Source organism: Lonchura striata, chromosome 7 (assembly GCF_046129695.1).
Source record: "Lonchura striata isolate bLonStr1 chromosome 7, bLonStr1.mat, whole genome shotgun sequence".
Lineage (NCBI taxonomy): Eukaryota > Metazoa > Chordata > Aves > Passeriformes > Estrildidae > Lonchura > Lonchura striata.
This window is the reverse complement of record NC_134609.1, coordinates 25,685,246-25,707,261: the sequence shown is the minus strand read 5'-3', so window position 1 is coordinate 25,707,261 and position 22,016 is coordinate 25,685,246. Positions and strand designations below refer to the sequence as shown.

The 22,016-nt window shown below is 38.8% G+C and overlaps 1 protein-coding gene across 2 annotated transcripts in view; it reads left to right on the top strand.

Annotated features, from left to right (window-relative positions):
• GFRA1 (GDNF family receptor alpha 1) overlaps positions 1 to 19,214 on the top strand; it is a 130,840-nt gene extending 111,626 nt beyond the window's left edge. For both annotated transcript variants that reach the window (XM_021537273.3, XM_021537272.3), the window contains exons 8-9: positions 17,397 to 17,453; positions 18,147 to 19,214. In XM_021537273.3, the coding sequence (XP_021392948.1) occupies positions 17,397 to 17,453; positions 18,147 to 18,308 (219 nt within the window). In that variant the 3' untranslated portion in view covers positions 18,309 to 19,214. The remainder of the gene's footprint in view (positions 1 to 17,396; positions 17,454 to 18,146) is intronic.
• Positions 19,215 to 22,016: the final 2,802 nt, after the last annotated feature.

Here is a 22,016-nt window from a genome sequence, read left to right as displayed (position 1 = left end):
CTGGTAATTGGTGGTGGGTGAACATAAGCAGGAAGCACAGGCAGTGTGTAGGTGAGGGAATGGCACAACTGCTGAGATGGAGCCCTGGGGTAGACACAAAGCCTGGTTTATCCCCTGAGCACCATTGTTAGCTCACCCATACACCTGGCACACTCTTTCCCCCATCCCTCACACAGCCCTTAAACTTTTTGTGACATAAAAGCATTGATTTTTCAATGCTCTGTCTGCTCCATCCCTTGGCAAAATCCTGCTTGGACCTTTTCCTATGGGCATTCCAGCTACACAGAAAGATACAGTCTGGGGCAAAAGATGGACAACAATATGCAACTCTCAATGCTGTGCCAGAACCAAAAGAAAAGAGAAAAAAAAAAAAAAAGACTTAATGTTTTCTATGAAAAGATTTAAATCTACCTCCTGTATTTCCAGGATTAGCTGGCATAATGGGGAGAGCCTGCTGGTACAAGTGATTTCAAGAACATTTACTGGCAGCTTTTCTGCTAAAAAAGCAATGTCTTTAATTTGTTTTAGTGGCAAGTCCCTTTTACCTAAAGAAGTCTTGAGTGCTTTGTGTATACAGATTAGGATCTGACAGCCAGGGCTAACTTGAAGTTTCATCTTTAGTCTTGCACTTCTAATTTGGGGAGCAATAAATGAAATTCTGTTTTGTCACAACAGATACTGCTTTGTCCATTGATTTCATTGCCACTGGTTTCAGCAAGGTTGATCCTTGTTTTCTTCAGCACCATGCTGGAGTGGGTCCTCAGAAAGTGTGGATGTACAATTCCCTGAGACTGTAGGCATTTACTGCATGACTCTTGCAAGATCCAGAGGAGGTGAGCGGACCATACTGGAGACACGTTGGGGTTTTCAGTCTGTGTGGAACTCCTGGTGTTCTCTGGCAGGAAAGCAGCCCCAGCCCAGCTGCCTCGCTGTGCAGACAGGGGATCCCAGTGCCACAGGCTGGTTTGCAGGGAATGTGCCCATACACCTGTGTGTGTTCATGGTATGGTCCTGTGGGTGCTCCCACTCAGAGCATGACCGAGCTTTTCACCTTCTGTGCCAAAGAGTTTCAGGACCCCACAAGATAGGTTGTTTTCAAGTTTGTTAAAATCCTGCTGAAGTTAAAGATGTGATTCATAGAGCTGATCAATGTCTAAGTGCAGGCAGTCCTTTGCCTGCCTTTTGAATGGAGAGGAACAGTGTGAGGATGTAGCCATGGATCAAACCCAATAGCTCAGACACATCATAGCACTGTCAGTGCTGCTGTGAGACATCAGCCATCAGCAGCCAGGAAAAAATTCTTTTCATTTACCAGGCTTGGTTGAACTTCTGAGTTAACATCAGGCCTCCTTATAAGATCAGTTATGATTTGTGGAGTGAAATAAAGGCTAAAACTTTGCAACAGGAAAGTAATCACATCTCTGTTGTTATCACCAGTGCTTAACACTCAGTCTCTTTGGCATGGAGATCTCTCTGTAAGACTGTACCTTACATTTAATGATCAACACTCTGATTTTTTATTACACCCAACTTGAAGTTGGGTGTAATAAACGCCTGTTCCTGAAAGACAGTGACATGGTTTATGTTGCATATTAGAATTACAGTTTAAATTGTGGTTTTTTTTGATTAGCATGCTTTTCATGAGACCAAAATATTGTGCATGTATACTGCTGAAGAGCATAATACTTCAGAATTATTTCATCAATGATAAAATATTTTATGGTTCATTAAAAAAAAAAAGTTTTAATAGTCTGAGTGTCTTTAGTGTATTATAATAATACAGCACTTTATAGCAGACTGTAAAACTCCAGACTACAGTTTTAGGAATTGGTGCAATTTTGTTTTATAGTTTAATAATTGTTCAATTGAAAATGAGTATGAGGTTACTAAAAACCAATTTAACGACTTAAAAAAATACATCTTTATGAAACTGTACTACACACTTTTACAGAAAATTGAAATTTTTTTTGGCAGATTTTAGTTTTTATCCTCAGAAAGAATTTTGAAAATTATTGCTACTAAAAGCAGATTTGCATTTGCAATGTTCCCCTAAGCTACAGTTGTTTCCATGTTTCACATGAGTGTCCTCTTAGAATAATACAACAGAAATACAAAGTGCTAGAATAAACGAGAAGCAGAAAATTGGATCACATCAGATAAGCCAAATCAAACTATTCATAGTCCTTGTTATTACTTTATGTGGTTCTTTATCATATTGAAGGTATTCCTAATGTCAGCCAACTCTAGTTCTCAATCAAACACCTAGTCCATCATGTATTTCCCTTTTAAAACAGATAGCTCACTATAGTCTGCAAAAAACAGCCATAAAAAGGAGTACAGTATTGTAAATTAATTTTAAGGCATAACTACTACCAATAAAAATTCTAGGTCATTGCATTGCGATGGTACATGTTTAATCATATTGTCTTTGGAAGTAAGAGTTCAGAATATATTGTGCCTTTATGGGGCCTGACAAAGTGCTTTGTTTAAGACATATTGTTTGCTATTAGCAAATATTAGGGTTTAGTCATGGCTCTGCTCCCATCTGTACTTGCTGGAGTGAAAGAAGCTCTGGCTATGCCAGCAGGCTTGCATGTTCCCAAGCAAGAGTAGGCAAAAGTGATGTTTCCACCAGGTTTTTAATGGAACAGAAATCAAGAGTAGAAGCCTTGCAATCAAGAGCAGAAGCCTTGAAATCTTGAATACTCTTTTATTTTTTTTTCTTAACAGGATTAGCTTTTGAGGAGTCTGTATTTTAGACCCAAATCCCATCATACTAGTTATTCCAGAAATTCATAATGAAAAGATAGTCTTGGTCTTAAAAACTCAATTAATTGCTGTTAACTTCATTGCAGCTATCACCTTACAGCCTCTATTTGTTCTGAAAACCACATAGTGTATTTGAGTGCTTCAGAAATAGTAACTACTTTACTGTTATAAACTATGTGAATGCATTAGATTAGCCTAAAAAAAAAAAAATCCACAAAGATTCATTAGGAAAACCGAAGTAAAAGGCTTTATCAGATATAAATATATGAGATAATTAATACTGTTGTCAATAGAGAGATGTTTCTTGCTAAGGTATGAAAATAGCTCAGCAGTTACCAGAACAGATCAAAATTTAACAAATAAAAATTAGTTCTGCCATTTTTGCAAAGAACTGTTTTTTCCTAGGTAAGCAGAAGGATTTCACAAGACTTCTATAATTGAAATGTGCTTTTAAACACTTTTATTGAAGTGGTATTGACAATTTCGTTTTGTGGTATGGTGGCTTAGGACAAATGACTGTGGAGGCTGGAAATTTGTGGACAGTGGAGCATTTTAGTCACAAATGCATAGAGTTTTATGAATTACCTGCCCTCTCTCTCTCAGAGGGGGATGGTGCAGTGGGGTGAGAGTTTTGGGGAGCAGGGCAGCAATTTGTTGTACAATCTCCTTGTTCCCTGGAGGGGAAGGCTCACTAACAGAGCAGGACCTGATGAGCTGTGCACAGTCCTGGTGTAGGGCTTTGCCTTGTCTCTGGTTATCTTCCCTGAAATGCCCAGAGTTGGGAGAAATGTTCCTAAATCCTGGGTAGGGGTGTTGGGCTGCCTGCCCCAGGGTCTTTTCCCAAAAGTGCTGTTCCCTGAGATTTCTGTGACTCCTTTGGGTGTATGAGTGGGTAGATAAGAGCTCACAGATGGGAACCACATTCACATTGTGCTATAATTTTCTCATTTTTTTGTCATCCTTCATGGCGCTTAAAGTCTTGCAGACACTACTGGACACTATCTTAATGATCAGCACGTTATTTCCATGGAGGAGCTATCTATTTCCTAGAGCACAGCAAACCTTTTTTGGGACAAGTGGTTGATCATATTTTGTCTAATCCTAGAGGAAAGGGTCGATTAGAGTTCATGGTCTTATGCTCACTGGCATATCCACATCTGAAACATCACTTCCAGTTAGCTATTAGTCTTCATTAGATCCTTTTCCTGTCTGTTTTTGTTTGGTTTGTTTGTTTGTTTTGCTTTTGTGTGCATTTTGTTTGTTTGTTTTCTTTCCTTGTGGTTTGGGTTGTTTTGTCCTTTCTTCTTGCAGATCCATTTTGTAATGTTTGGATACTCAGCTGCCTCATAGATCTGCTATGAAATTTGTTTATGTTATTTTTCTGAATTTCCTCTCACGATTTAATGGCTAAATGCAGATTCAGGGGGGGGAAAAAGCAAACCACCAAAATCTACAGGCTGTATGGTACTGGAGTAGTCTCTGTGCCATCTCTGGCTGGGCTGCCCTAGAAGGCACAGTGGAGAAGGGCAGAGGGAGATTGTGGCTGTACTGGGCTGCAACTGAGATTGGAGTAAGTCTGCATTTTGATTTGGGTAAAATGTCTGAATCAACCCTGTTTCCTTATCCTTGATTAAAGAGGATACATTGCCTTCCTCTGCCAACAGTAAACCCAAGTACCTGAAGTATGTTTATGCATATAAAGTAATTTGATTTTAAAGAGGCAATCACACGACCTAATCAAATTCTCCTTTTGTTTATACACTTGTAAAAAGGGAATAACTCCATAGTTGTGTATATTGCAATTATCCTTAAGTGTGCATTGTAATTATCCATTACCCCTTACATGTATGCACACCATTCTTTGATATTTCTGTGTAACCCAGAGACTTAACATTCTTGAAAAATAAACTACCCAGATTCTCAGTTGCCATGTGGCAGATATGATCAAAATCATTTCAGGGATAATAAAGAAGACTTTTTAGGAATAATTTCTTCTGTGTTACCACCAGCAAATGAAATACAGAAAAGCCCAGTGGAAATCAGAGTGCAATAATAAGTAATCATTCAAACCCATACGTTGCTGATGAGGCAGCATACCTGCAAAAATACTACAATGTTGAAGAGCTAAAATTTGGAACCTTTACCATAGCATTCAATAATTTTTCAAGTAATCAAACCAAGTTATAGGACAGAAAATTAAATACAATCTTTTAACCAAATCAGCTAATCTATACTCTTAATGGAAAAAAAAAATGACAACAAAAGAGCTGAAGAGAAATTTTTGTTCGCTGTCTGCTCATTTTACTTACTTACAGTCTTCAGTGTAGATTAGTAATCAAATATTGGCAATAAATCACACCCTTTATCTCCAACTTTTATGCCCATGACTCCTAATCAGCTATCTTACCTGAATAATAGATCTTCATGTTGCATCAAACCATCTCCTCTACAGTATCTTTCAATTTGCTGTTGAGTTGCGGAGCATGAGACACTGGCACCCATTTCAACTTGCCGTCAAAGTAAGTAGGAGATCAAAATGTTTCTTTTAGTCAGTACTTTGGAGGAGAGCCTGACTGTTTCACACCAAATCCTGTTCCCAGTCAGTGGACTTGGCCAAATAATCCCACCTCAGGTTAAGCCCTCCTGCGTGTTTAGCTCTTTTTACGAGTCACAGGTAAATAGACTGATGTGCATAACATAGAATATTTTTCATAGGTTCGCTCAGCATGTTTCCTAAAGAGTTACAGGATTATCCTCCCTCATGTCTTTCTTAAAACAGAATTAGGTATTCAGGCAGTAATTTATTAAATACTGCATTACATGGTGCTATAGTTTTCCAGATTGGCATTTTCAGAAGCCTCAGGAAACCTGTGATTCAAGGCAAGTTACACATTACCACATGACCCTAAACATTCTGAATTCATCCTCAGATTTGAAATGTGTGCATTTGGATTTTTTATGTGCGTGACAGATAAGACATGTACAGGCATCCTCTAAAAAGCTACCTACAGCCCTAAGTACCTAATTTGTGCAGCGAGTTGGGTAAATGGGCATATAAATCATGTGTGCACAGACGAAAGCAAAGCAGTTACAAGAATCTGTGAGAACCCGTTCCTAAATTTGTGCCTGCACAAATGTAAAAAAAGATGGTTTGATCAGAACTGTCCTGATGAACAGTGTCCAGTATGGTTTTTACAAAGGCTTACTCTTAGCAGAAAAAGTGGTGTATTAACAGTTGCATGTATCTTGACTGGTCTATAGTGATTACTGTGTTGGAGTGCTGTTCTGCACACCTCAGTCACATACATACTGCAGTTGTCTGGTTCTCAGGGCAAATTTAGAGGTCTGTTCCTGCAGGGACCTAGCTGCTTGTATACAGTTTCAGAATCCAATGCAAATGCAGTGGAAAATAATTATCCCTTTTTTCATAGTGGTTTTGAACTTTGAGAAATTCTTGCAAATGTTTTCAGAATCCTGCTCTCATCAAGCCCATGTTAATTTTGATTAAGATTTCCTGATTATTCCTATGGACTCAGTCATGGGTATATGCAGAGAAGAAATTCAGATTGTTCAGGGCACAACTAAACAGGTTTAGATTAAAAACACAGTCTGTCTATACACAGAGAACAGCTTAATGAGAATACTTAGGAATAATTAATTAAGCAGAGGCTTTTCACCTTCAGGCTGGTGGCTCATGTTATATTTATTATCAGTGCAGCTCTTTGGTAAGTGTCCTCAGTGAGAGAGAGAGCTCTGCTCTCTGGGAGCTGAACTGGGCACATGTCACAGGGACAGACCCTAAAATGTCAGTCGTGCTGGCTGTCCCTGTAAGAGGGGGCTGGACTCTGATGTTCCATGGACATTGAGAGAGCAACTGGCAAAGCTTCAGCTCCACATCATGTCCACAGCAGCGAGACACATCTGTGGTCTGCAGGCCCTGGTTCATCACCTGCTGCCCTTGGTTGTGAGCAGAGCCTGCTGGAGCACAGCCCCATTCAGCTGTGCACAGCACCTCAGAGTGGGATGTCCTGTGCAGCCACGGACTGGGAGCAGCACAGTGATATCCCACATCCCTCCTAAGGATGCTGCTCTCAAGCACTAGAGAGGCTTAGCCTGTCTTGGCCACTGAACAAGGCATCTCTTCATTTAATTCACTTCTGACAGCCAGTAGTGCAGTATCAGCACTGGTGTCCATACACAGTAGCATATGTTAATACACAGTAGGTACTGTCTGCATCACACCCATCCCTCGTTTCTAGCAGTGCTGTCATCCTTGTGGCTTTCCACCCTCTGGTCTGTAGGCAGGAGCAACACAAGAAACCAGGCTGCTGCTATGGTACACACACAATTGTATTTTTTTTAATGCCTCCTCTCTAGATACTCGATGGCAGTGTATTGACACTGAAACTTGCTAGGAAGACAATGCTGATGCTAGTGAGGGATTAGATGCATCTGAGTAGGTAGATCACAGAAAAACACCCCTCACTTGGTCTGTTTTCTACTTGCTTCAGCTCAGTCCAGAACTATTAATAAAACCATTATGCACCCAAGGAAATATTTGCTGCCAACCATCATCAATCAAAATTCTCTTCAGATAGTACTCCTAAGATGTTTTTCTAGGTGAAATCTTATAATCTCTCTCTCTTGAGTTCCACCAAAGGATATTGAAATTTGGTAGCACAAGGCACCTTCAAGATTTTTGTAGTGTTTGCAGTAGTTTAGAAAAATCTGAGGCTAGAGTGGTACTGTCCCTTTTTAACACAGCAGCTCATCTCAGAGAAAAGGAAGTGAAGGGCATAGAAAAACATCCTACGTGCTTTGCGACATTATAAACCTATACCCCATTAATTCCTCAGTCTCTGATGAAGTGCACTGCCTGAGGTGCAAATTAGTGTCAATTTTGTGCATTGAACCTGTCCTGCTTAGAGAAGTGCTTCAAAACCACCTCCTCCTTTCAAAACTACTACAGAATAGTTGTCAGTATTGACCTGAGTCACATTAAACAAGCTACCTTGGAATTTAAGTCTGTATGTCCCATTAATAATCCCCTGAACTATCCAGTCTACCACAATATAATTCTTCAAAAAGTAGGCAGACTAGTCACAACTAAGCTTCTAAAGCTACTTCCACTTTAGTATGGAAACATTTCAAAATATACCCAAAGTGGTGTTGATCTGCATTACTGACAATATTAGCATTCATCTGCTTCTATTTTCCAGTTTATGAAACATAAACATAAATTTGAGCCTTCTGTCCTTCTGTGAAGAGTTTGTAGGACAAAACAAAGAAGGATTATACCCTGTGAATACAATTTTGCATAATCTGGTAATCATTTGCATAATCTGGTCATTATAGGTACTGTTTTGTTTTAGTAGGGTTATAATTGGTAAACATCTGACATTCATAGTATTTTTTTGTGTCTTTAGAAATTTTTTTCAGTGATGGAAAAAAAAACTCCATACTTCTTCTCAAATTTCAGGCCATATATGCAGATGATATTAGGAAGTTGCTTTTGATTTCCAGTTGACACTGCCTGGCAATTGGAGAAATTCCTCTTGGTGTGGTGGGATCAGGGCAGTAAAAGTAAGGCACTGTTCAAATAATGCCATGATTCTGCAGAGATCTCTTAGAAGAGTTTCTGTACTTTTTTGAATAGCTTCATTAATTACAGTGTGGCTGTTTGTGAGAGCATCATTCATGTGTAAATCAGGGATATTAGGAAGGCCACTCTAATGCCATCCATTAAAATATGGTCCACTGTAGGATAACCCATTAAAGAATATTACTGTCAGGGTTTCACTGATAGTATTTCTGAGAAGGGGTGATTTTTCTTTCCCTCACTCACTTCATCAAGGGGAGAATGAATGTTGGATGCTACATCAAAGTCTCTCACAAGTATTGAGTTTTGAGATCCATTTTGCAGGGGTCTTTTAATAACATTTAGGAAACTGACAGGACAAACCAAGGTCTAGCTTAGCTAATGGAGATCTGTGGATGAGACCAATTGGATTTTTTTTTTTTTCAGACATGACTTAAATCTGTTGAAAAATATGCTTGTATTAGAAAATAAAATGCCAGTAATCCAAATTGTGTGAAACTTATTAACTTTTTTTTTAGAAATTAAAATGCCTCCAGAATAATTAGACAGGAATGCTAGTAGTGTTTCTGCAGACTTCTAAAGGCTTTTATTCTAATGAAAATAAAAATAGGTTGTTATAGACATTGCTAGCAGCTATGCTTAAAGTTGAAGTTGTCTTACATTTCATATTAAAAAAAACCTAAAACATTAATTATTTGGGTGAAAATTTTCACGTTATGTGTGTGGTTCTAGCTAAATTCTTGAGGAATAGCTGCCTATCAAAGCCACAATACACCATAACCTGGGGTTTTTTTTAATATTCACCTTGCTCTATTTGGTTCCACTATTGAAAAAAGAAAAGTTTTCTATATTTTTATTCTAAATGGTATTGTTGGTGCTAGAAAGGAACTGAGACAAGTACTGCAGCAAGTTCACTGCAATTGCAGCCCTGCCAGTTCTAAGGATGCATCTGTGCACCTGCAAAATTCAGCTACAGGATTAGAGAAGGGAGTGAATGCTTTAATTTTTTATTTCAGCGGCACTTGTGGAGAGCAGATTGCGCCAAATATGCGAAATTCACTAATTAATCCAAATCACAGCTGTTTAAGAGTGGATTATTTTAAAAGAAAAGAACTGTCCTCTGAATCATGCCATGGTTTAGTGGGACTTGGGTACACCTCCACACAACTGTGGAAATTAATATGTTGGGCTTGAAATGTGCAAACTAAATGGAGGCAGGGAGGGCATGGGTGGGTGCTCAGATAACTGGTTTATTTCACCTTTTTGTGCAAGGCTACTTCACTGTTAGTTAAAAAGAGTCACTTTTTACCTGAAGTGTTTTCACCCTTTTAAGGCTCTCTGTGTTTCTTGTCTCTGTGTAACCTTGCCAGTACTCACGATGCACACGTGCATACACATGTTGTTAATAGAAAGTCCTGAACATTTTGGGGCACTTAACAAAAAGCAGATGTTCATGGGCATTCCTTTGCCTTCCCTTTTAAAATTTCTGAGTGAGGGCAGTGCTCAGAAAACCAGAGTTGGCATGGCATGAAGGGAAGCTTCCTGTCATGCTGAGGCTCAGGCTGGTGTTCAGGCAAGCTTGCCTGATCTCTTCCCTTCCAGCTGACAACCACAGAGCAGCACCGCTGGTCCTGCTGCTGGCCACAGAGGCAGAGCCTGACCTTGTTTGCTCCATCTTTTCGTCCTGCATGGCATTATCTGATCAGAGTCACAGGGGTCCTGGGGAATGGGGAAAAGGCATGTCCGAGGCGCAGTTACTGCACCTCGGACATGCCTTTTCCCCATTCCCCAGGACCCCTGTGACTGATAAGATAACTCTGGACCTCTCCTTCCTGCCCTGACAGGGTTGGCAGAGAGCTAAGCCTAAATAAACCCCTGACTTTTCCTGTTCGTCCTCTTTTTGCCCCGCTCTTTCCCTTGGGCATCACAGAATAAAGAGAGCTGGACCAACATACATCGCAGGGTAAGAGCCTCTTTTGGAAATCTTTGCCATCTCCTGATATTCCTCCCCTCAAAGCCTCCGATCTCTGGGCTAGCCTGATAATTTAAGGGTTGAGAGGGGGAGAAACATCCAGGTGGGTGCCTCTTCCCAAGGCTCATGGCACAGGGCAGCTCTGTGCTGCTCTGACTGTGGCTAATCCAGGAGGCAGCATCTTCCCCTGCTGCCAAGCTGAACAGCTTTGTTCCTGTCTTTGGACACGTGAGGCCACACGCCCCAGGCTGGAGAGGTGTTGTGGGATCTCTTGTGCTTCAATTACTTACCTGTCCTCTAAATTAAGAGCTGAGTATGACTTTTAACTTGGATTGCAATGGCTTTGTGTTCCTGCAGTTTTTCTTCAGGTGCTATTCAGCGTGCAGCAGCCAGATGCTACCTGTTCCTGCTGTCCATGGGTTGATCTCTGTGGTGAATCACTTGAGAAATGCTTTTTAATGATAAAATGCAAAACAACTTAACTTTGGATTACGTGGATATATAATTTTATAACTAAAGAAAAAACTCAACAACCTAGGCAGCCCATAGATGTTGAGATATTAACCTAATAAAACTTACTCAGTCTCTGCTTTTTAGTATTCTGTTTCCTCCTCTGCCTTTCTCAATGCAAAAATATTTGCTTGCAGCAAATCCATAAAAAGACCATATTAGGAGAATTGCATAATATCCCCTAAAAATAGGAAGGAAGAATCTGGGACTATAGAAATTCATTTTACTCATCTAAATGAATGACTGAACATGAAAACAAAATTGTTAGCAAGTTACTGTACTGCCATGAAAGGTAAGTCAGCTCAGTTGTCTTGGCTGGGTGTCATATTTTGTGCTGTGCTCACTAGGAAACTAATTGCTTGAAATAAATATTTGAAGATCTCTGTGTCTGGTCCTTGTAAGCTGTTTGATCAGTTTGGTGTTTCTGATAGGATCTGTTTTTTATAAAACCTTTAAGATTGCTGTTAGGCAATTTTGGTGCCATGTTATCCCAGCCAAATAAGTGCAGTGAGAGATGGAGCTTAATGAGGTCTCATGTTTATTAACATAAGGATCTGGGAATGGTTTAGCAATAATTAATATCATACAGACCATCTTTCCTTCCTTCCACACTCTTTTCAGGTCATTTTGGGAGGATTACTTCCAATTCTTACCCCTTCAATCAAATTTTCTAATAATCCACAAATCGAAGAAGCTGAAGGGAGTTTTCCCTCTGTCCTTATACACCTTTATAAACTCTTCTGCCCATTTCTCATATTTCTGAAGTGCTGTCTGCTGCCATGTGTGTTTCCATCTGCATCTATCAGTAGCCCCAAGTGCCTGCAGTGTCTGTGAGACCAGAGCTGGGTTGAGTTGTTATTCCTCTGCAGTCTGGGAAGGAGATGCTGTTCCAGCCCACCTGGCCCTGGCCAGAGGGACTGGGTGGTTCTCCCTCCTTGGTGCCTGCAGAGCTGCCAAGCTGGCTTTAGCACAACAAGGACCTACCTTTGTTCCAGCCCCTCTTCCAAAGGATTCCTATAGACCTTCTCTTTCCAGGCCAGAAAACAAACTGCCCTGCTTTAAGGTTGCTCTCTGTTTCTCATTTCTCATGTTTAAGTCCTCAAATCCAGCAAGAATTTATTAATGTTGAGGGATAAGGGGAATGCTGTGAAATCCCCTCAGTGTGTGTTTTCCCAGTGCATATTTGGGCAGCAGGGGATGCTTGGTTTACTTTATTTAATGTGTCTCAGCTGAAAATCTTGTGATTTGCTTCTTTCTGTGGTGGGTGTTATCTGTGTAGCTCTGGAGCATAGTTCCAGTAATGTCTTCATGATGCTTGTTTCTAGAAGATACTTTCTTCTCTCCACAAAGTGTCATGACAGATCTGTAGTGCTTTTATGCAGAATGACAACTGATAATTTCTTGCCCCGAGCTTGTGTCTTGAGGGTTGATTCAGCAGAGAGGGAAAAAAAAACAACCCAAAAAACAAAGCAGAAAAAAGAGCTGGCTGCTTTGTTATAGGACAGTGCAGAGCTGCTTGTTTTTATAGCTTAAATAGCTCTGCACTCTGGCTGGATGCTATGGGTTTCAGAATTACCCCGTGCTGAATTGGGTCTTTATTTCAGTAGCCTGTGTCTCTAACCCACACTTTTCTATCTTCCCTGTTGAAAGTAATTATACTCCAGTGTAGCAGAGAACTCCTGTGCTAACAAGAAAATACTATTGTCAGTTGTGATAGATGCACCATCCACTTAGTGAGCACAGAAGAGTTAAACTGATTGCATTTTTACAGTCTGTATATTTCTCTGCTTATTGTTTGTGTCCTGCTGTTGGCGAAAGCAGGTTAGTTGCATAGTAAATCTCTCTAATCAACACAGGAGAAGAACAAAAAGAACAAACACTCATTTGTTATAGCTACTTTAGAAGTGTGGTCATTTGAAGAAGGCATTCTGGGAGATTTGTCCCTCCTCCTCAGAAAGGCTTGTTAATATGGGCATAACTAACCAGGATCTCAGGAGAGGACAAGGGCTCACTCATTAAAATCAGCTGTATAAACAGCCTACCTAGCAGATATCTGTCCTAATGATGCTTCTGTTGCCTCTCCCTGTCCAAGCAATGCGTTCCATAAAGCCCAAAGTGGGTAGCTGAAGAAAGGGGCTGGGTTCTGAATTTGGGTGCTCATTCTGCCTGTTTGCATTCAGAGCAATGCATTCAGCTCCTTCACATCCTGCTCCTTCCCTTCCCTCCCTCACATTGAAGCTCACCTCCATCCATTTGGAGACATCCCCAGTCAGAACTTTTCCTTGCTTTGAGTAGCAGAAATTGATGCTGGAGTGAACATATAAAAATACTGCTGGGTGACAAGCCATAAATGTGTGCACTGACTCCTGGTGAGACACTGCTGCAGTGTTTAATGCTTTTATTAACCATGCAGTGCTGGGATTTGCAAAAGCTGCATGAATAATTGCAAGATTGCATTTCTGGGTATAAATTCAGGGCTGTAGTGTCTGCAAAGGATGGATCCAGAGGGATTTGGGGGATGGAAAGCAGGGAGCTGTTTTAGGAGGATCTTATGATAATTATTAGGTGCAGGACAGGAGAAGACTAATTAGGGACATACAGTTAAACTCATTTGGGATGCATTGGGATCAGAAGGAAACATGGAGGTCCACAGCGTCTTCTGAAGGAGAAACATCTCTATAAGCAATATTCCTTTTTCTTTTCAGAAAATCACTACGTCATCTGCTGACCCTGATTTAACTCTCTTTCTAGGAAAGAAAGAAGTAAAATTTTTCTTCTCATAATGAGAATTTTTTTTTTTTTCTGGACATGCTGTTGGTTATTCTACCAACCCCTGACCAAGACCAATATTTTAGTTCTGATATTGAAAACTAAAGGGTTTTGAGACCAAAACAAGTCTTGTATGTGAATAGCAGACACAAGACTGTAGCTCATCAGGAGGTGCTTAAATACAATTATCTCTAAATATCATCTATTGCTTGTGCTGCTACAGTGAGGAGATTCTCTGGGAAACGAGGAATTCACTTTTAGAAAACATAAAAGCTTAAGTGAGGTCAAGCCTGTTGGCTGTATGGATGCAGCTTTGCCTGAGTAGCTCACATTAATGAATTACAATTCCCTGCAAAGCTGGAGTAAGTGTCAGCCCATTTATGTAACTTTGTTTTACAGACTGAGATATGTCACAGCTCAGTGTGTCATTAAGTAAGTCATTAGCAAATGCTATTTTTCCTCAGTAGGAAAGAACTCATACATCTTTGTTAGCCACTTATTTTAAGCTGATTTTCCTTCACTGTTTTTTAATATCATCATTTTTATCAGCCCAGCCCTGCTTGTTTTTTTAGTTAATGATGGACTCCCCATAGATCTTTTTGTCACCAGATAAACAGCTTTATATTAAAATTTTAAAATAATACAAATTTGAATGCAGACAACTTAGCCATTTGTGTGTGCTCTCTTACTCCTGTGGAGTTAGGTACTTCCAGAACATTTGAAAACACCTTCTTGCCTGTTTGGTAGGCAAGCTGGATACCTGAGATGGGATTGGCAGTGAATCTTTGGCATCTTGCATAATGAAAAACTCTCAATTCCCAAATTAAGTGATGGTGCAGTTATTCCAGAATTGTCTGCAGCTGTACGTGATGGACACTCATTTCTCTTGTTTCAATTTTTAGGATAATGGAAGATGTTAGAAAGTAAATATCTGACAGCAGAGGGTATCCTCTTTAATTCAAATGCACGTCCCTCAGTCTGGGTCTATTTCCACCAGGGCTATCAGCATAACCTCTAAACTCTGATAGTTATTTTTTTTTTTAATTTTTTAATTTTTAATTTTTTTTTATTTTTTAATCTCTAATCAGGTGTTCACTCACTGTAGCACAAACAGTGAGTTCTGCTAGGTGCAGAGCTATTTCTGCCCAAGACAGGGCAGGAAGAATTTTCCCCTTTGGTTGTAAGTAAAGGACATTCACTAAAGCACTCTCTTCAACATGTACGTTTGGATTTTTTATCCCATTATTTGTGATTTAGTGGTGCACTGTTGTATTTCAGTAGTGCAGCCTATGCCAGTATTTCCATTATAACCCATTCTCACAGGTTTATAACTCAACACTAAAAATGTACTCTTCCAATTTGAAACTTGGCATACAATGTCTCATCTCCTCCTCAGAATGACAATTTTTTCTTTCTGTTTCTCTTCCTCCCAATAAAAGGTTGCATTTTTGTTGTATTTTTAAATAGAAGATACTGTCCTTTCTGTTTTGATAAGGGAAAAGCCTGCCTGATTATTAAAATTGCTTTTCACTGCTAAGAGAGGAGGACATTTTAATAGAGAATGCATGTGAATAAGTGTTGTTGATGTTACAATACCTACAATAAGTATCTGGATGCAGAGAAGTATCACCTTCCCAATGAAAACTAGATGTTTATCAAAAGGATTTTTTATGGTGATTTTTTTTCCTAGCTGTCTATTTTACCCTTAAAATAGTGTTCTCAAACATGAGTATGTTTTAGCTGCTGCACTCTATTGTTTTCAGGCTGAATGAAGTAAAAGAAGACTTTACTGCATATAGGCAAAAATAATGATGTTTTTCTCTTTACTCATTTGATAAACATGGTACAAAAGGCACATAAATTCTGATTTTGGTGTTGAGACCGACTACCAGGTGTAGACCTGTAGTTAGCACAGTGCTATCAATCCACAGCAGCTATAAGAGCAAAGCAGTGTTTCAAATAAACAGACACATGTGGGAATAGAAAATTTAGCAAGAAGTGACAGACTAAGAAATAAGAGGCTTGTATGATCCTTACAGCCTACACCTTCAGGATCTGAACCTCTGATCCAGAGGCTTTATCTGAAGCCTCATATTCCAATTCAAGGTAGTATGGGTGTTACAGACATAAGAATATCAGGATTTAAATCTGGCTTATCCTTCTTTACCTGCCTCCTTGGAGCCAGCCATTTGGGAGTTGACAGATACCAAGTTGCCTCTTAAAGAAGTTTGCTATTCACTACAAACACGCATGAAGACTTCACTGTGATGCTTCTTTTTGTTGTAAATTTACTTCTAGGTGTTTCTTTTTCCATTTAGACAGTTAAATTTATGCTTACCATAACCACTTTAATAGTACAAATTAGTAGAGAGGGTATATAAGAAGGAAATTTTGTGGAGGGTGTTTATGAGTAAATTGAGCTATTATTTTGTCATATATACAAAAATGATCCACATATATTCAGTATGTATTATTACTGTGGCTAAGCTGTCTTTCTCTTAAATCCCAGCTGTTTACAGACAACTTTTTCAGTTGTCTGAAACATGCTCATGTATCATCAAAAGTGGAGAATGTGTTTCCTATTAAGTTCAGTTCCTTCATTTGAATTTTAAAATCAGTAATTAGGTCAAAGACTATTTTGTATCTGTTGGCAGAACCAGTGGCTCTCAGATATAAAATAGCAGTATGTGGAACTGAATTTTTCAGGGCATAAAATTAGACTGCTCAGCACTTCTCACATCAGTTTTAGTCCAGGCCATCATTGCCTAAACCAGTAAGATTCTGCAGTGCAAAATGAATGCAACAATCTGAGATCCAGATCTTTGTTTTTTGCAGGAAATAAGTTGCAGGTCCAACAAAACATCCAGGTGGAAGCACCAGATGTGCTGCCCATTGCAGTCAGAAGTTTTGTAATCCCAAGTTCTCTTATAAGAACTGATTTACTTTAGCACAGTTACCTCCTATAAAAGGGTGCTTGGTTTGTTTCTGGAATGTGCAAAGATTTGATAAAAATCTTTGATAAAAATTGATACTGAGAATCACTGGAGTGATCAAGTCAGCAATAGCATTGTTTATTGAGAGCACCTTCCACACCTTGGGGATTAGTCCTGCCCTTGTAGAAAAGCAGAAAACACCCAAGCCAGATTTATTCACTTGAGGAGTGGAAATATTAAACACCTCCTGCTGCTGGACAGAGTGCAGACTGCTGCTTCCATTTTGGATGATGTCACCTGAAATGCTTCTTGCTTGAGTCAGTGTTCTTTTTGCAGCTTTGCAGAAGAGATTCTCTGGCAACATGACATATATTCAAATAATATTTATATTTTTATCATAATAGTTGGGAAAATTGCGAGAATCATTAAGGATAAAATACTCCTGTGTTATATATTTTCCTAAAATGAGGTATCTCATGGATGATTTGTTAATATGCAGTGGTACTATGGTAATTATTAACTGTCATATTTCATTTCTTCTCATGAACGTCCAGTGGCATTTTTAAGGGCCATAGAAGAGATAACATGTTCCCTGCAGCTGATGGCACTCATCATTGTAATTACTAAGTACCCTTAGTTGACTGTTGAAAATTTTGCTGTAAATTCAAATGAGAATGTGAATGTTATTGGAAAACATACAGTTACACTTGGAGTTTATTTGCTAATAATGTGCAAATCGCTGTCAAAATTATAGGATTATGACAACCGATGCAAATTTATCTAAGTGCTTTATGCTGCTGGAAGTATAAATTGTACAGGGAATAAAATGTGTATTTTTTCATAGGCACAGAAGAAGCGAAAATCCAATGAATCTGTAGATACAGAGCTCTGTCTTAATGAGGTAAGTGTGGATCTTGGATACTTCACAGCACATGTGCCTCCCCATAAGAAAAGACATTCCAAGTCTGTCAAGATTATCATGGACTACCTCACGCTTCTCTTGTCAGTTTTGTTGTGTGTGAATATCATAATGCATTAAAGAATGATCTCACTTAGAAGTTCAGAGTGTCTTCTGCTGATTTTATAGTTCAGTGCCTGTGTGGTGCATGTTTAGGCAGATCCCATAGTAAACACCATTGCACCTAGCAAGGATACTTATTTAATCATCTGCACACATGGATTAAATTTTATATATTGTTACCCAGAAATAACTTGTCAAAGAAGTTCATTTTCTTGACTGTACAGAAGGTGCAGTTTCTGTAGGGATCCTGCTTTTGCTAAACTGGCATTATAAACACAGATCCCTAAAAAAAATACTGTATTTTCACATGTGGAACCATTGCTAAAGTAAGAATTTTTAAATATTCTGCTCTTTTTTGAAGTGTGCAGTACTGGTGTTAACTAATTTCAAAATACTGTCATTGCAATATATGTTTTAATACCCTTTTCATCATTCAATTAATGAGAGTGATACGTAGGTATCAGTGGTGGGTGGGACACGGACAAACAAAAGATGAATTTCATGAGGTAGAACTTAAATGCTTTGCAATGAAAATGTCATGATGGTGACCGAGGCAGGTGTTGTGTCTTGCAGAACGCTCTGGGGAAGGACAACACAGCGGGAGTCTCCACCAGTCACATATCCACAGAGAATTCCCTGGCTCTTCCTACCAGCTCCTATCTAAGCACACAGCTCACCCTGATGGCACTTGCACTCTCACTCTCTCTGTCCCTAAGCTCATCAGTTCTCTTGTAGCTGCATCACAAAAGGACGTGTTAAAAAAAAAAAAAAGTCAAAAAAAAAAAAAAAATCTGTTTGCTGTCCTCTGTTGTTTATCTGGAATTCCAGGTCTGGGAGCAAAGTTGAGGCACTCCTGCTAGAACAGTCTCAGTCAGCTGGAATTTTATTCTTTTTTTCTCTCTAAAAAAAAGCTTCTTGTGATATTTAGAGGCTTTGTGAAATACTTGGTGCAGTGCTACATTCCAAACCCAAAAGGCTTTTGGGCATGCTGTGTTTTAAAAAGACAGTGTGTAAATTTGCCTGTAAAGCAACCTGGTTGGATTATTTTAATAATTATTATTATTTTAATTCTGGCTTTTACCTGAGAAAGAAGATGATGGTTTTCTTAAAATCTTGTTTATCTCATTGAATGGTTTTGGTTTTCAAATTGTTTGAACTTCAGACTATCAAGGATGCCAGACTTTTGTCTAATGGTGAATGTTCTCCCAGAGAGTGGACTTTATGAAACTTCTTCATTTGATAAATCGCTACTGATGTTAAACTCTTCCAGTGTGTTAGCATTTTCCTCTTTAAATGTTTATGTACTGTAAGTGATTCTGCGTTCCCTGCTGAGAAGCCATTATAATTCACATACAGGTATAATGTATGTCTTTCTGTTAAATTCTCATAGAGTGTGGCGTAGAACCTTCTAACAGTACATTTATCTTTTAATTATAATCATCTAGCCTTAACAAGAGTGAAGATTCTTTACATTAGCAAGATGCAGCCATTGTGAAAGCTTGATAAAGATACATTTCTTTAAATATGAGGAACAAATATTGCTACAGGGTTTCAGCTGTACAGTCTATGGTCTTCTATGCTTCCATTGTGATAATATAGTCCAGTTATTATACTCTTTGTTTAATAAAATATGACATACAATTTGTTTGCTCTGCTAAAACATCATCATCTGTTTATACATACCTGATAATGCCAGATCAAACAGCTACAGGAACTTCATGCCTTACTTCTCTTATCAAAACATTGTAGAGGGACAAGAGGTAGGTAGTAGGATATCATTTAAACCGTTTTATTTCTTAGAACTGCTAAAATCAACACAAAAGGATGATTGATCCAATTGCAAGGCAGCACCATCCACATGTACCCATGTGATTGGCTTTTCTCACACTGGTAGATCCTACCACAGACCTTGGCATTGCTGACATGATGAACTGTTTGCAAGACCAGCTCCATAAATTAATTTAATGGTTTGGATGGCAGTGTTACCAATACACATGATTTAATGGCTTGGTTCCACTCAGTGGCATTGGCAGCCTGCGCTGGCTCACGATGATTTCCTGCAGTATCTAGAAGGAATTTTTTAAAGCTTTAAATGTCATCAGATAGGCAGCATTTCTCCTAAGGGCTGTCTTTATACCTTACTGTGATGGCTTGTTGACTGTTACAAGCAGTTATGTCTAAGTGATCAGCAGTAATCAGTTTTTGTTCCTGTTGAAGTCAAAGATAACTTCTGCAAGCAAGGAGTTCATCATGTTGAATGTACAGATTTACTCTGAGACTTACACAATTATGCCCTGTCCTGTTCTGAAATGTCCAGACCAGTCATTTGCAATACAACTATAAAGTAGAAATCACTATTTTATAAACTGCATTGAGTTTTGAGTGTGCAAAATACACATCTTGCTAAGAGACTATTAAACCTATTGACGAGTTCGTCTTTTGAGATTTTTCTTGGCTAATAATAAACACTTTCATAAATTTTGAAATTCATTTATGTACTTTTGATTATGGTCAGATAATACAGGTTTCAAAGCGATTTGCATGTGATAGAATTCTACAATACTCTGTGCCACTGAACATAACAAATTGGACAATATTACTTTTTAATTCTGTGTTGATAAGAAACTGAAAATTACTTTCAAAGGCAGCAGAGCTTCTTTTGGAGAAGAGATATATAGACCATCATTACCAGCAAAGCCCATGTGGTTCCTGTTGCTCTTCTTGTAGAAGATAATCAAATTACTGAAAACTAGTGGCAGCAGAAAAAAGATCATGAGATTCATGATTTTTAAAATTAATCAAATTCTTTTATGTCAAAAGGAGTTGATAGTATAACCTATTGAAATGCTAATGAGCACAGCATTGTAATTCAGAAGTCTGCCATTATCCAATTAAAAATACTTTCAAAACAAATTCCTAAACATTATGATTATTAAATCCATCTTTGATCCACAAATCTTTCTGTAAAATATCATTTGTATTCAGCACATATAACATTTTAGCCAGTATCGGGAATTTTAATAATCTCCCAGTATAGTATATACTTTAGGAAGATTTTTTTAATGTTTGCTTTGTTTGCAGTATCTCTCTTACATTTAATACCAATTATTAGAGCTTTGACACTGTCTGATCCAGAGTAAAAACTATTGATCACTTACACTGTAAATAACAACCTAATAAGCTTCTAATTACAAAAGAAACTGCTGGTTATATGAGTCAATGAGAGTTACTTTTGGAAATAAAATTAATACGTAATAGAGGAAAGTGGTGGTTTTTACAGGTAGCCAAAAAAGCTCAACAGGGCACTTAAGCTTTTTGTCCTGTAAATTAAAAGTATACTGAAGTCATAATTTAAAAATTAAATTGCTTATTAAACATGCAGAAAGGAATAAAATACCGTTAGTAGTGTGACACTTTACGTGCATCACCATGTAAATATTGGAGGATTTTTCGAAGTTGCATGTGGTGTGGATGATGTCAGTTTAGCATGGTGACCTTGCCAATGCAGTCACATGCTGCAGTACTGAATTATGCAAATTGTTCAATATTTTTTTTTCCCCTTTCAGTCACTAAAATACCATGTGTTGAGTGCTTAATGAACAAGCTTAGCCTGGGCTTTATATATCCCTTTAAAAGATTAATTTTTCCATATAACAATAATATAGGGACTGTCCAAATAAAGATGTACATAGAGATGATCTCCTGTTCCAGTTGTAAATCTCACCAGTTCAATTGCGTGTAAATTAAATCATGGGCTACCATAAACACATCCAAATCATCTTGTACTGGAACAGACACTGTCATTAGTATTATTAATACCATGTTTATGCTTCTTTTTAAAAGTAGTGCACAGAAAGGTAAAATTGAGACTGAACTGAAATTTATGGCTGAGATCTTGCAGTAGCCAGCCTAACTCTTAATTCCACAAGCTGTTCCAGTGAAAGAGGCACTGAAGGTGAACCTTTCAGATATTTGCAAGAATAAGAGCAGCTGAGGTTTGCCTTGTCCCAGTGTGGCTGGTGGCACCACCAGCAGGCAGCAGCCCCAAGGAGTGACCATGCAGGGACTTGGTCAGTGGTGAGGGGTGCAGCCCTTGCTTCACTGACCCTGAGATGCAGCTCCTGCAGGAGGATGGGGATGAGGTGCTGAGCCCTGAGCAGGAGCTCTCCATTTGTCCATCTGTCCGTCTCCACCACAGCTCTGGCCACTTCCCATTGAGCAGCTTCATTCCCACTGTGTCAGTAGGAAGAATTAGGAGGAACTGGAATTATTAATCATTTCAAAGCATGTCTAGATACACTCTTGTCTGGAGACCTGTTCCCAGGCTTTTTTCTTCTTTTTTTTTTTTTTTTCCCCCCAGTGAAATTACATTCCTCTACAGACCCAGCCTTTTGAACGTGAGTGATCACAATTTGTTGCAGTTCAAATCAGTACTGAAAACAT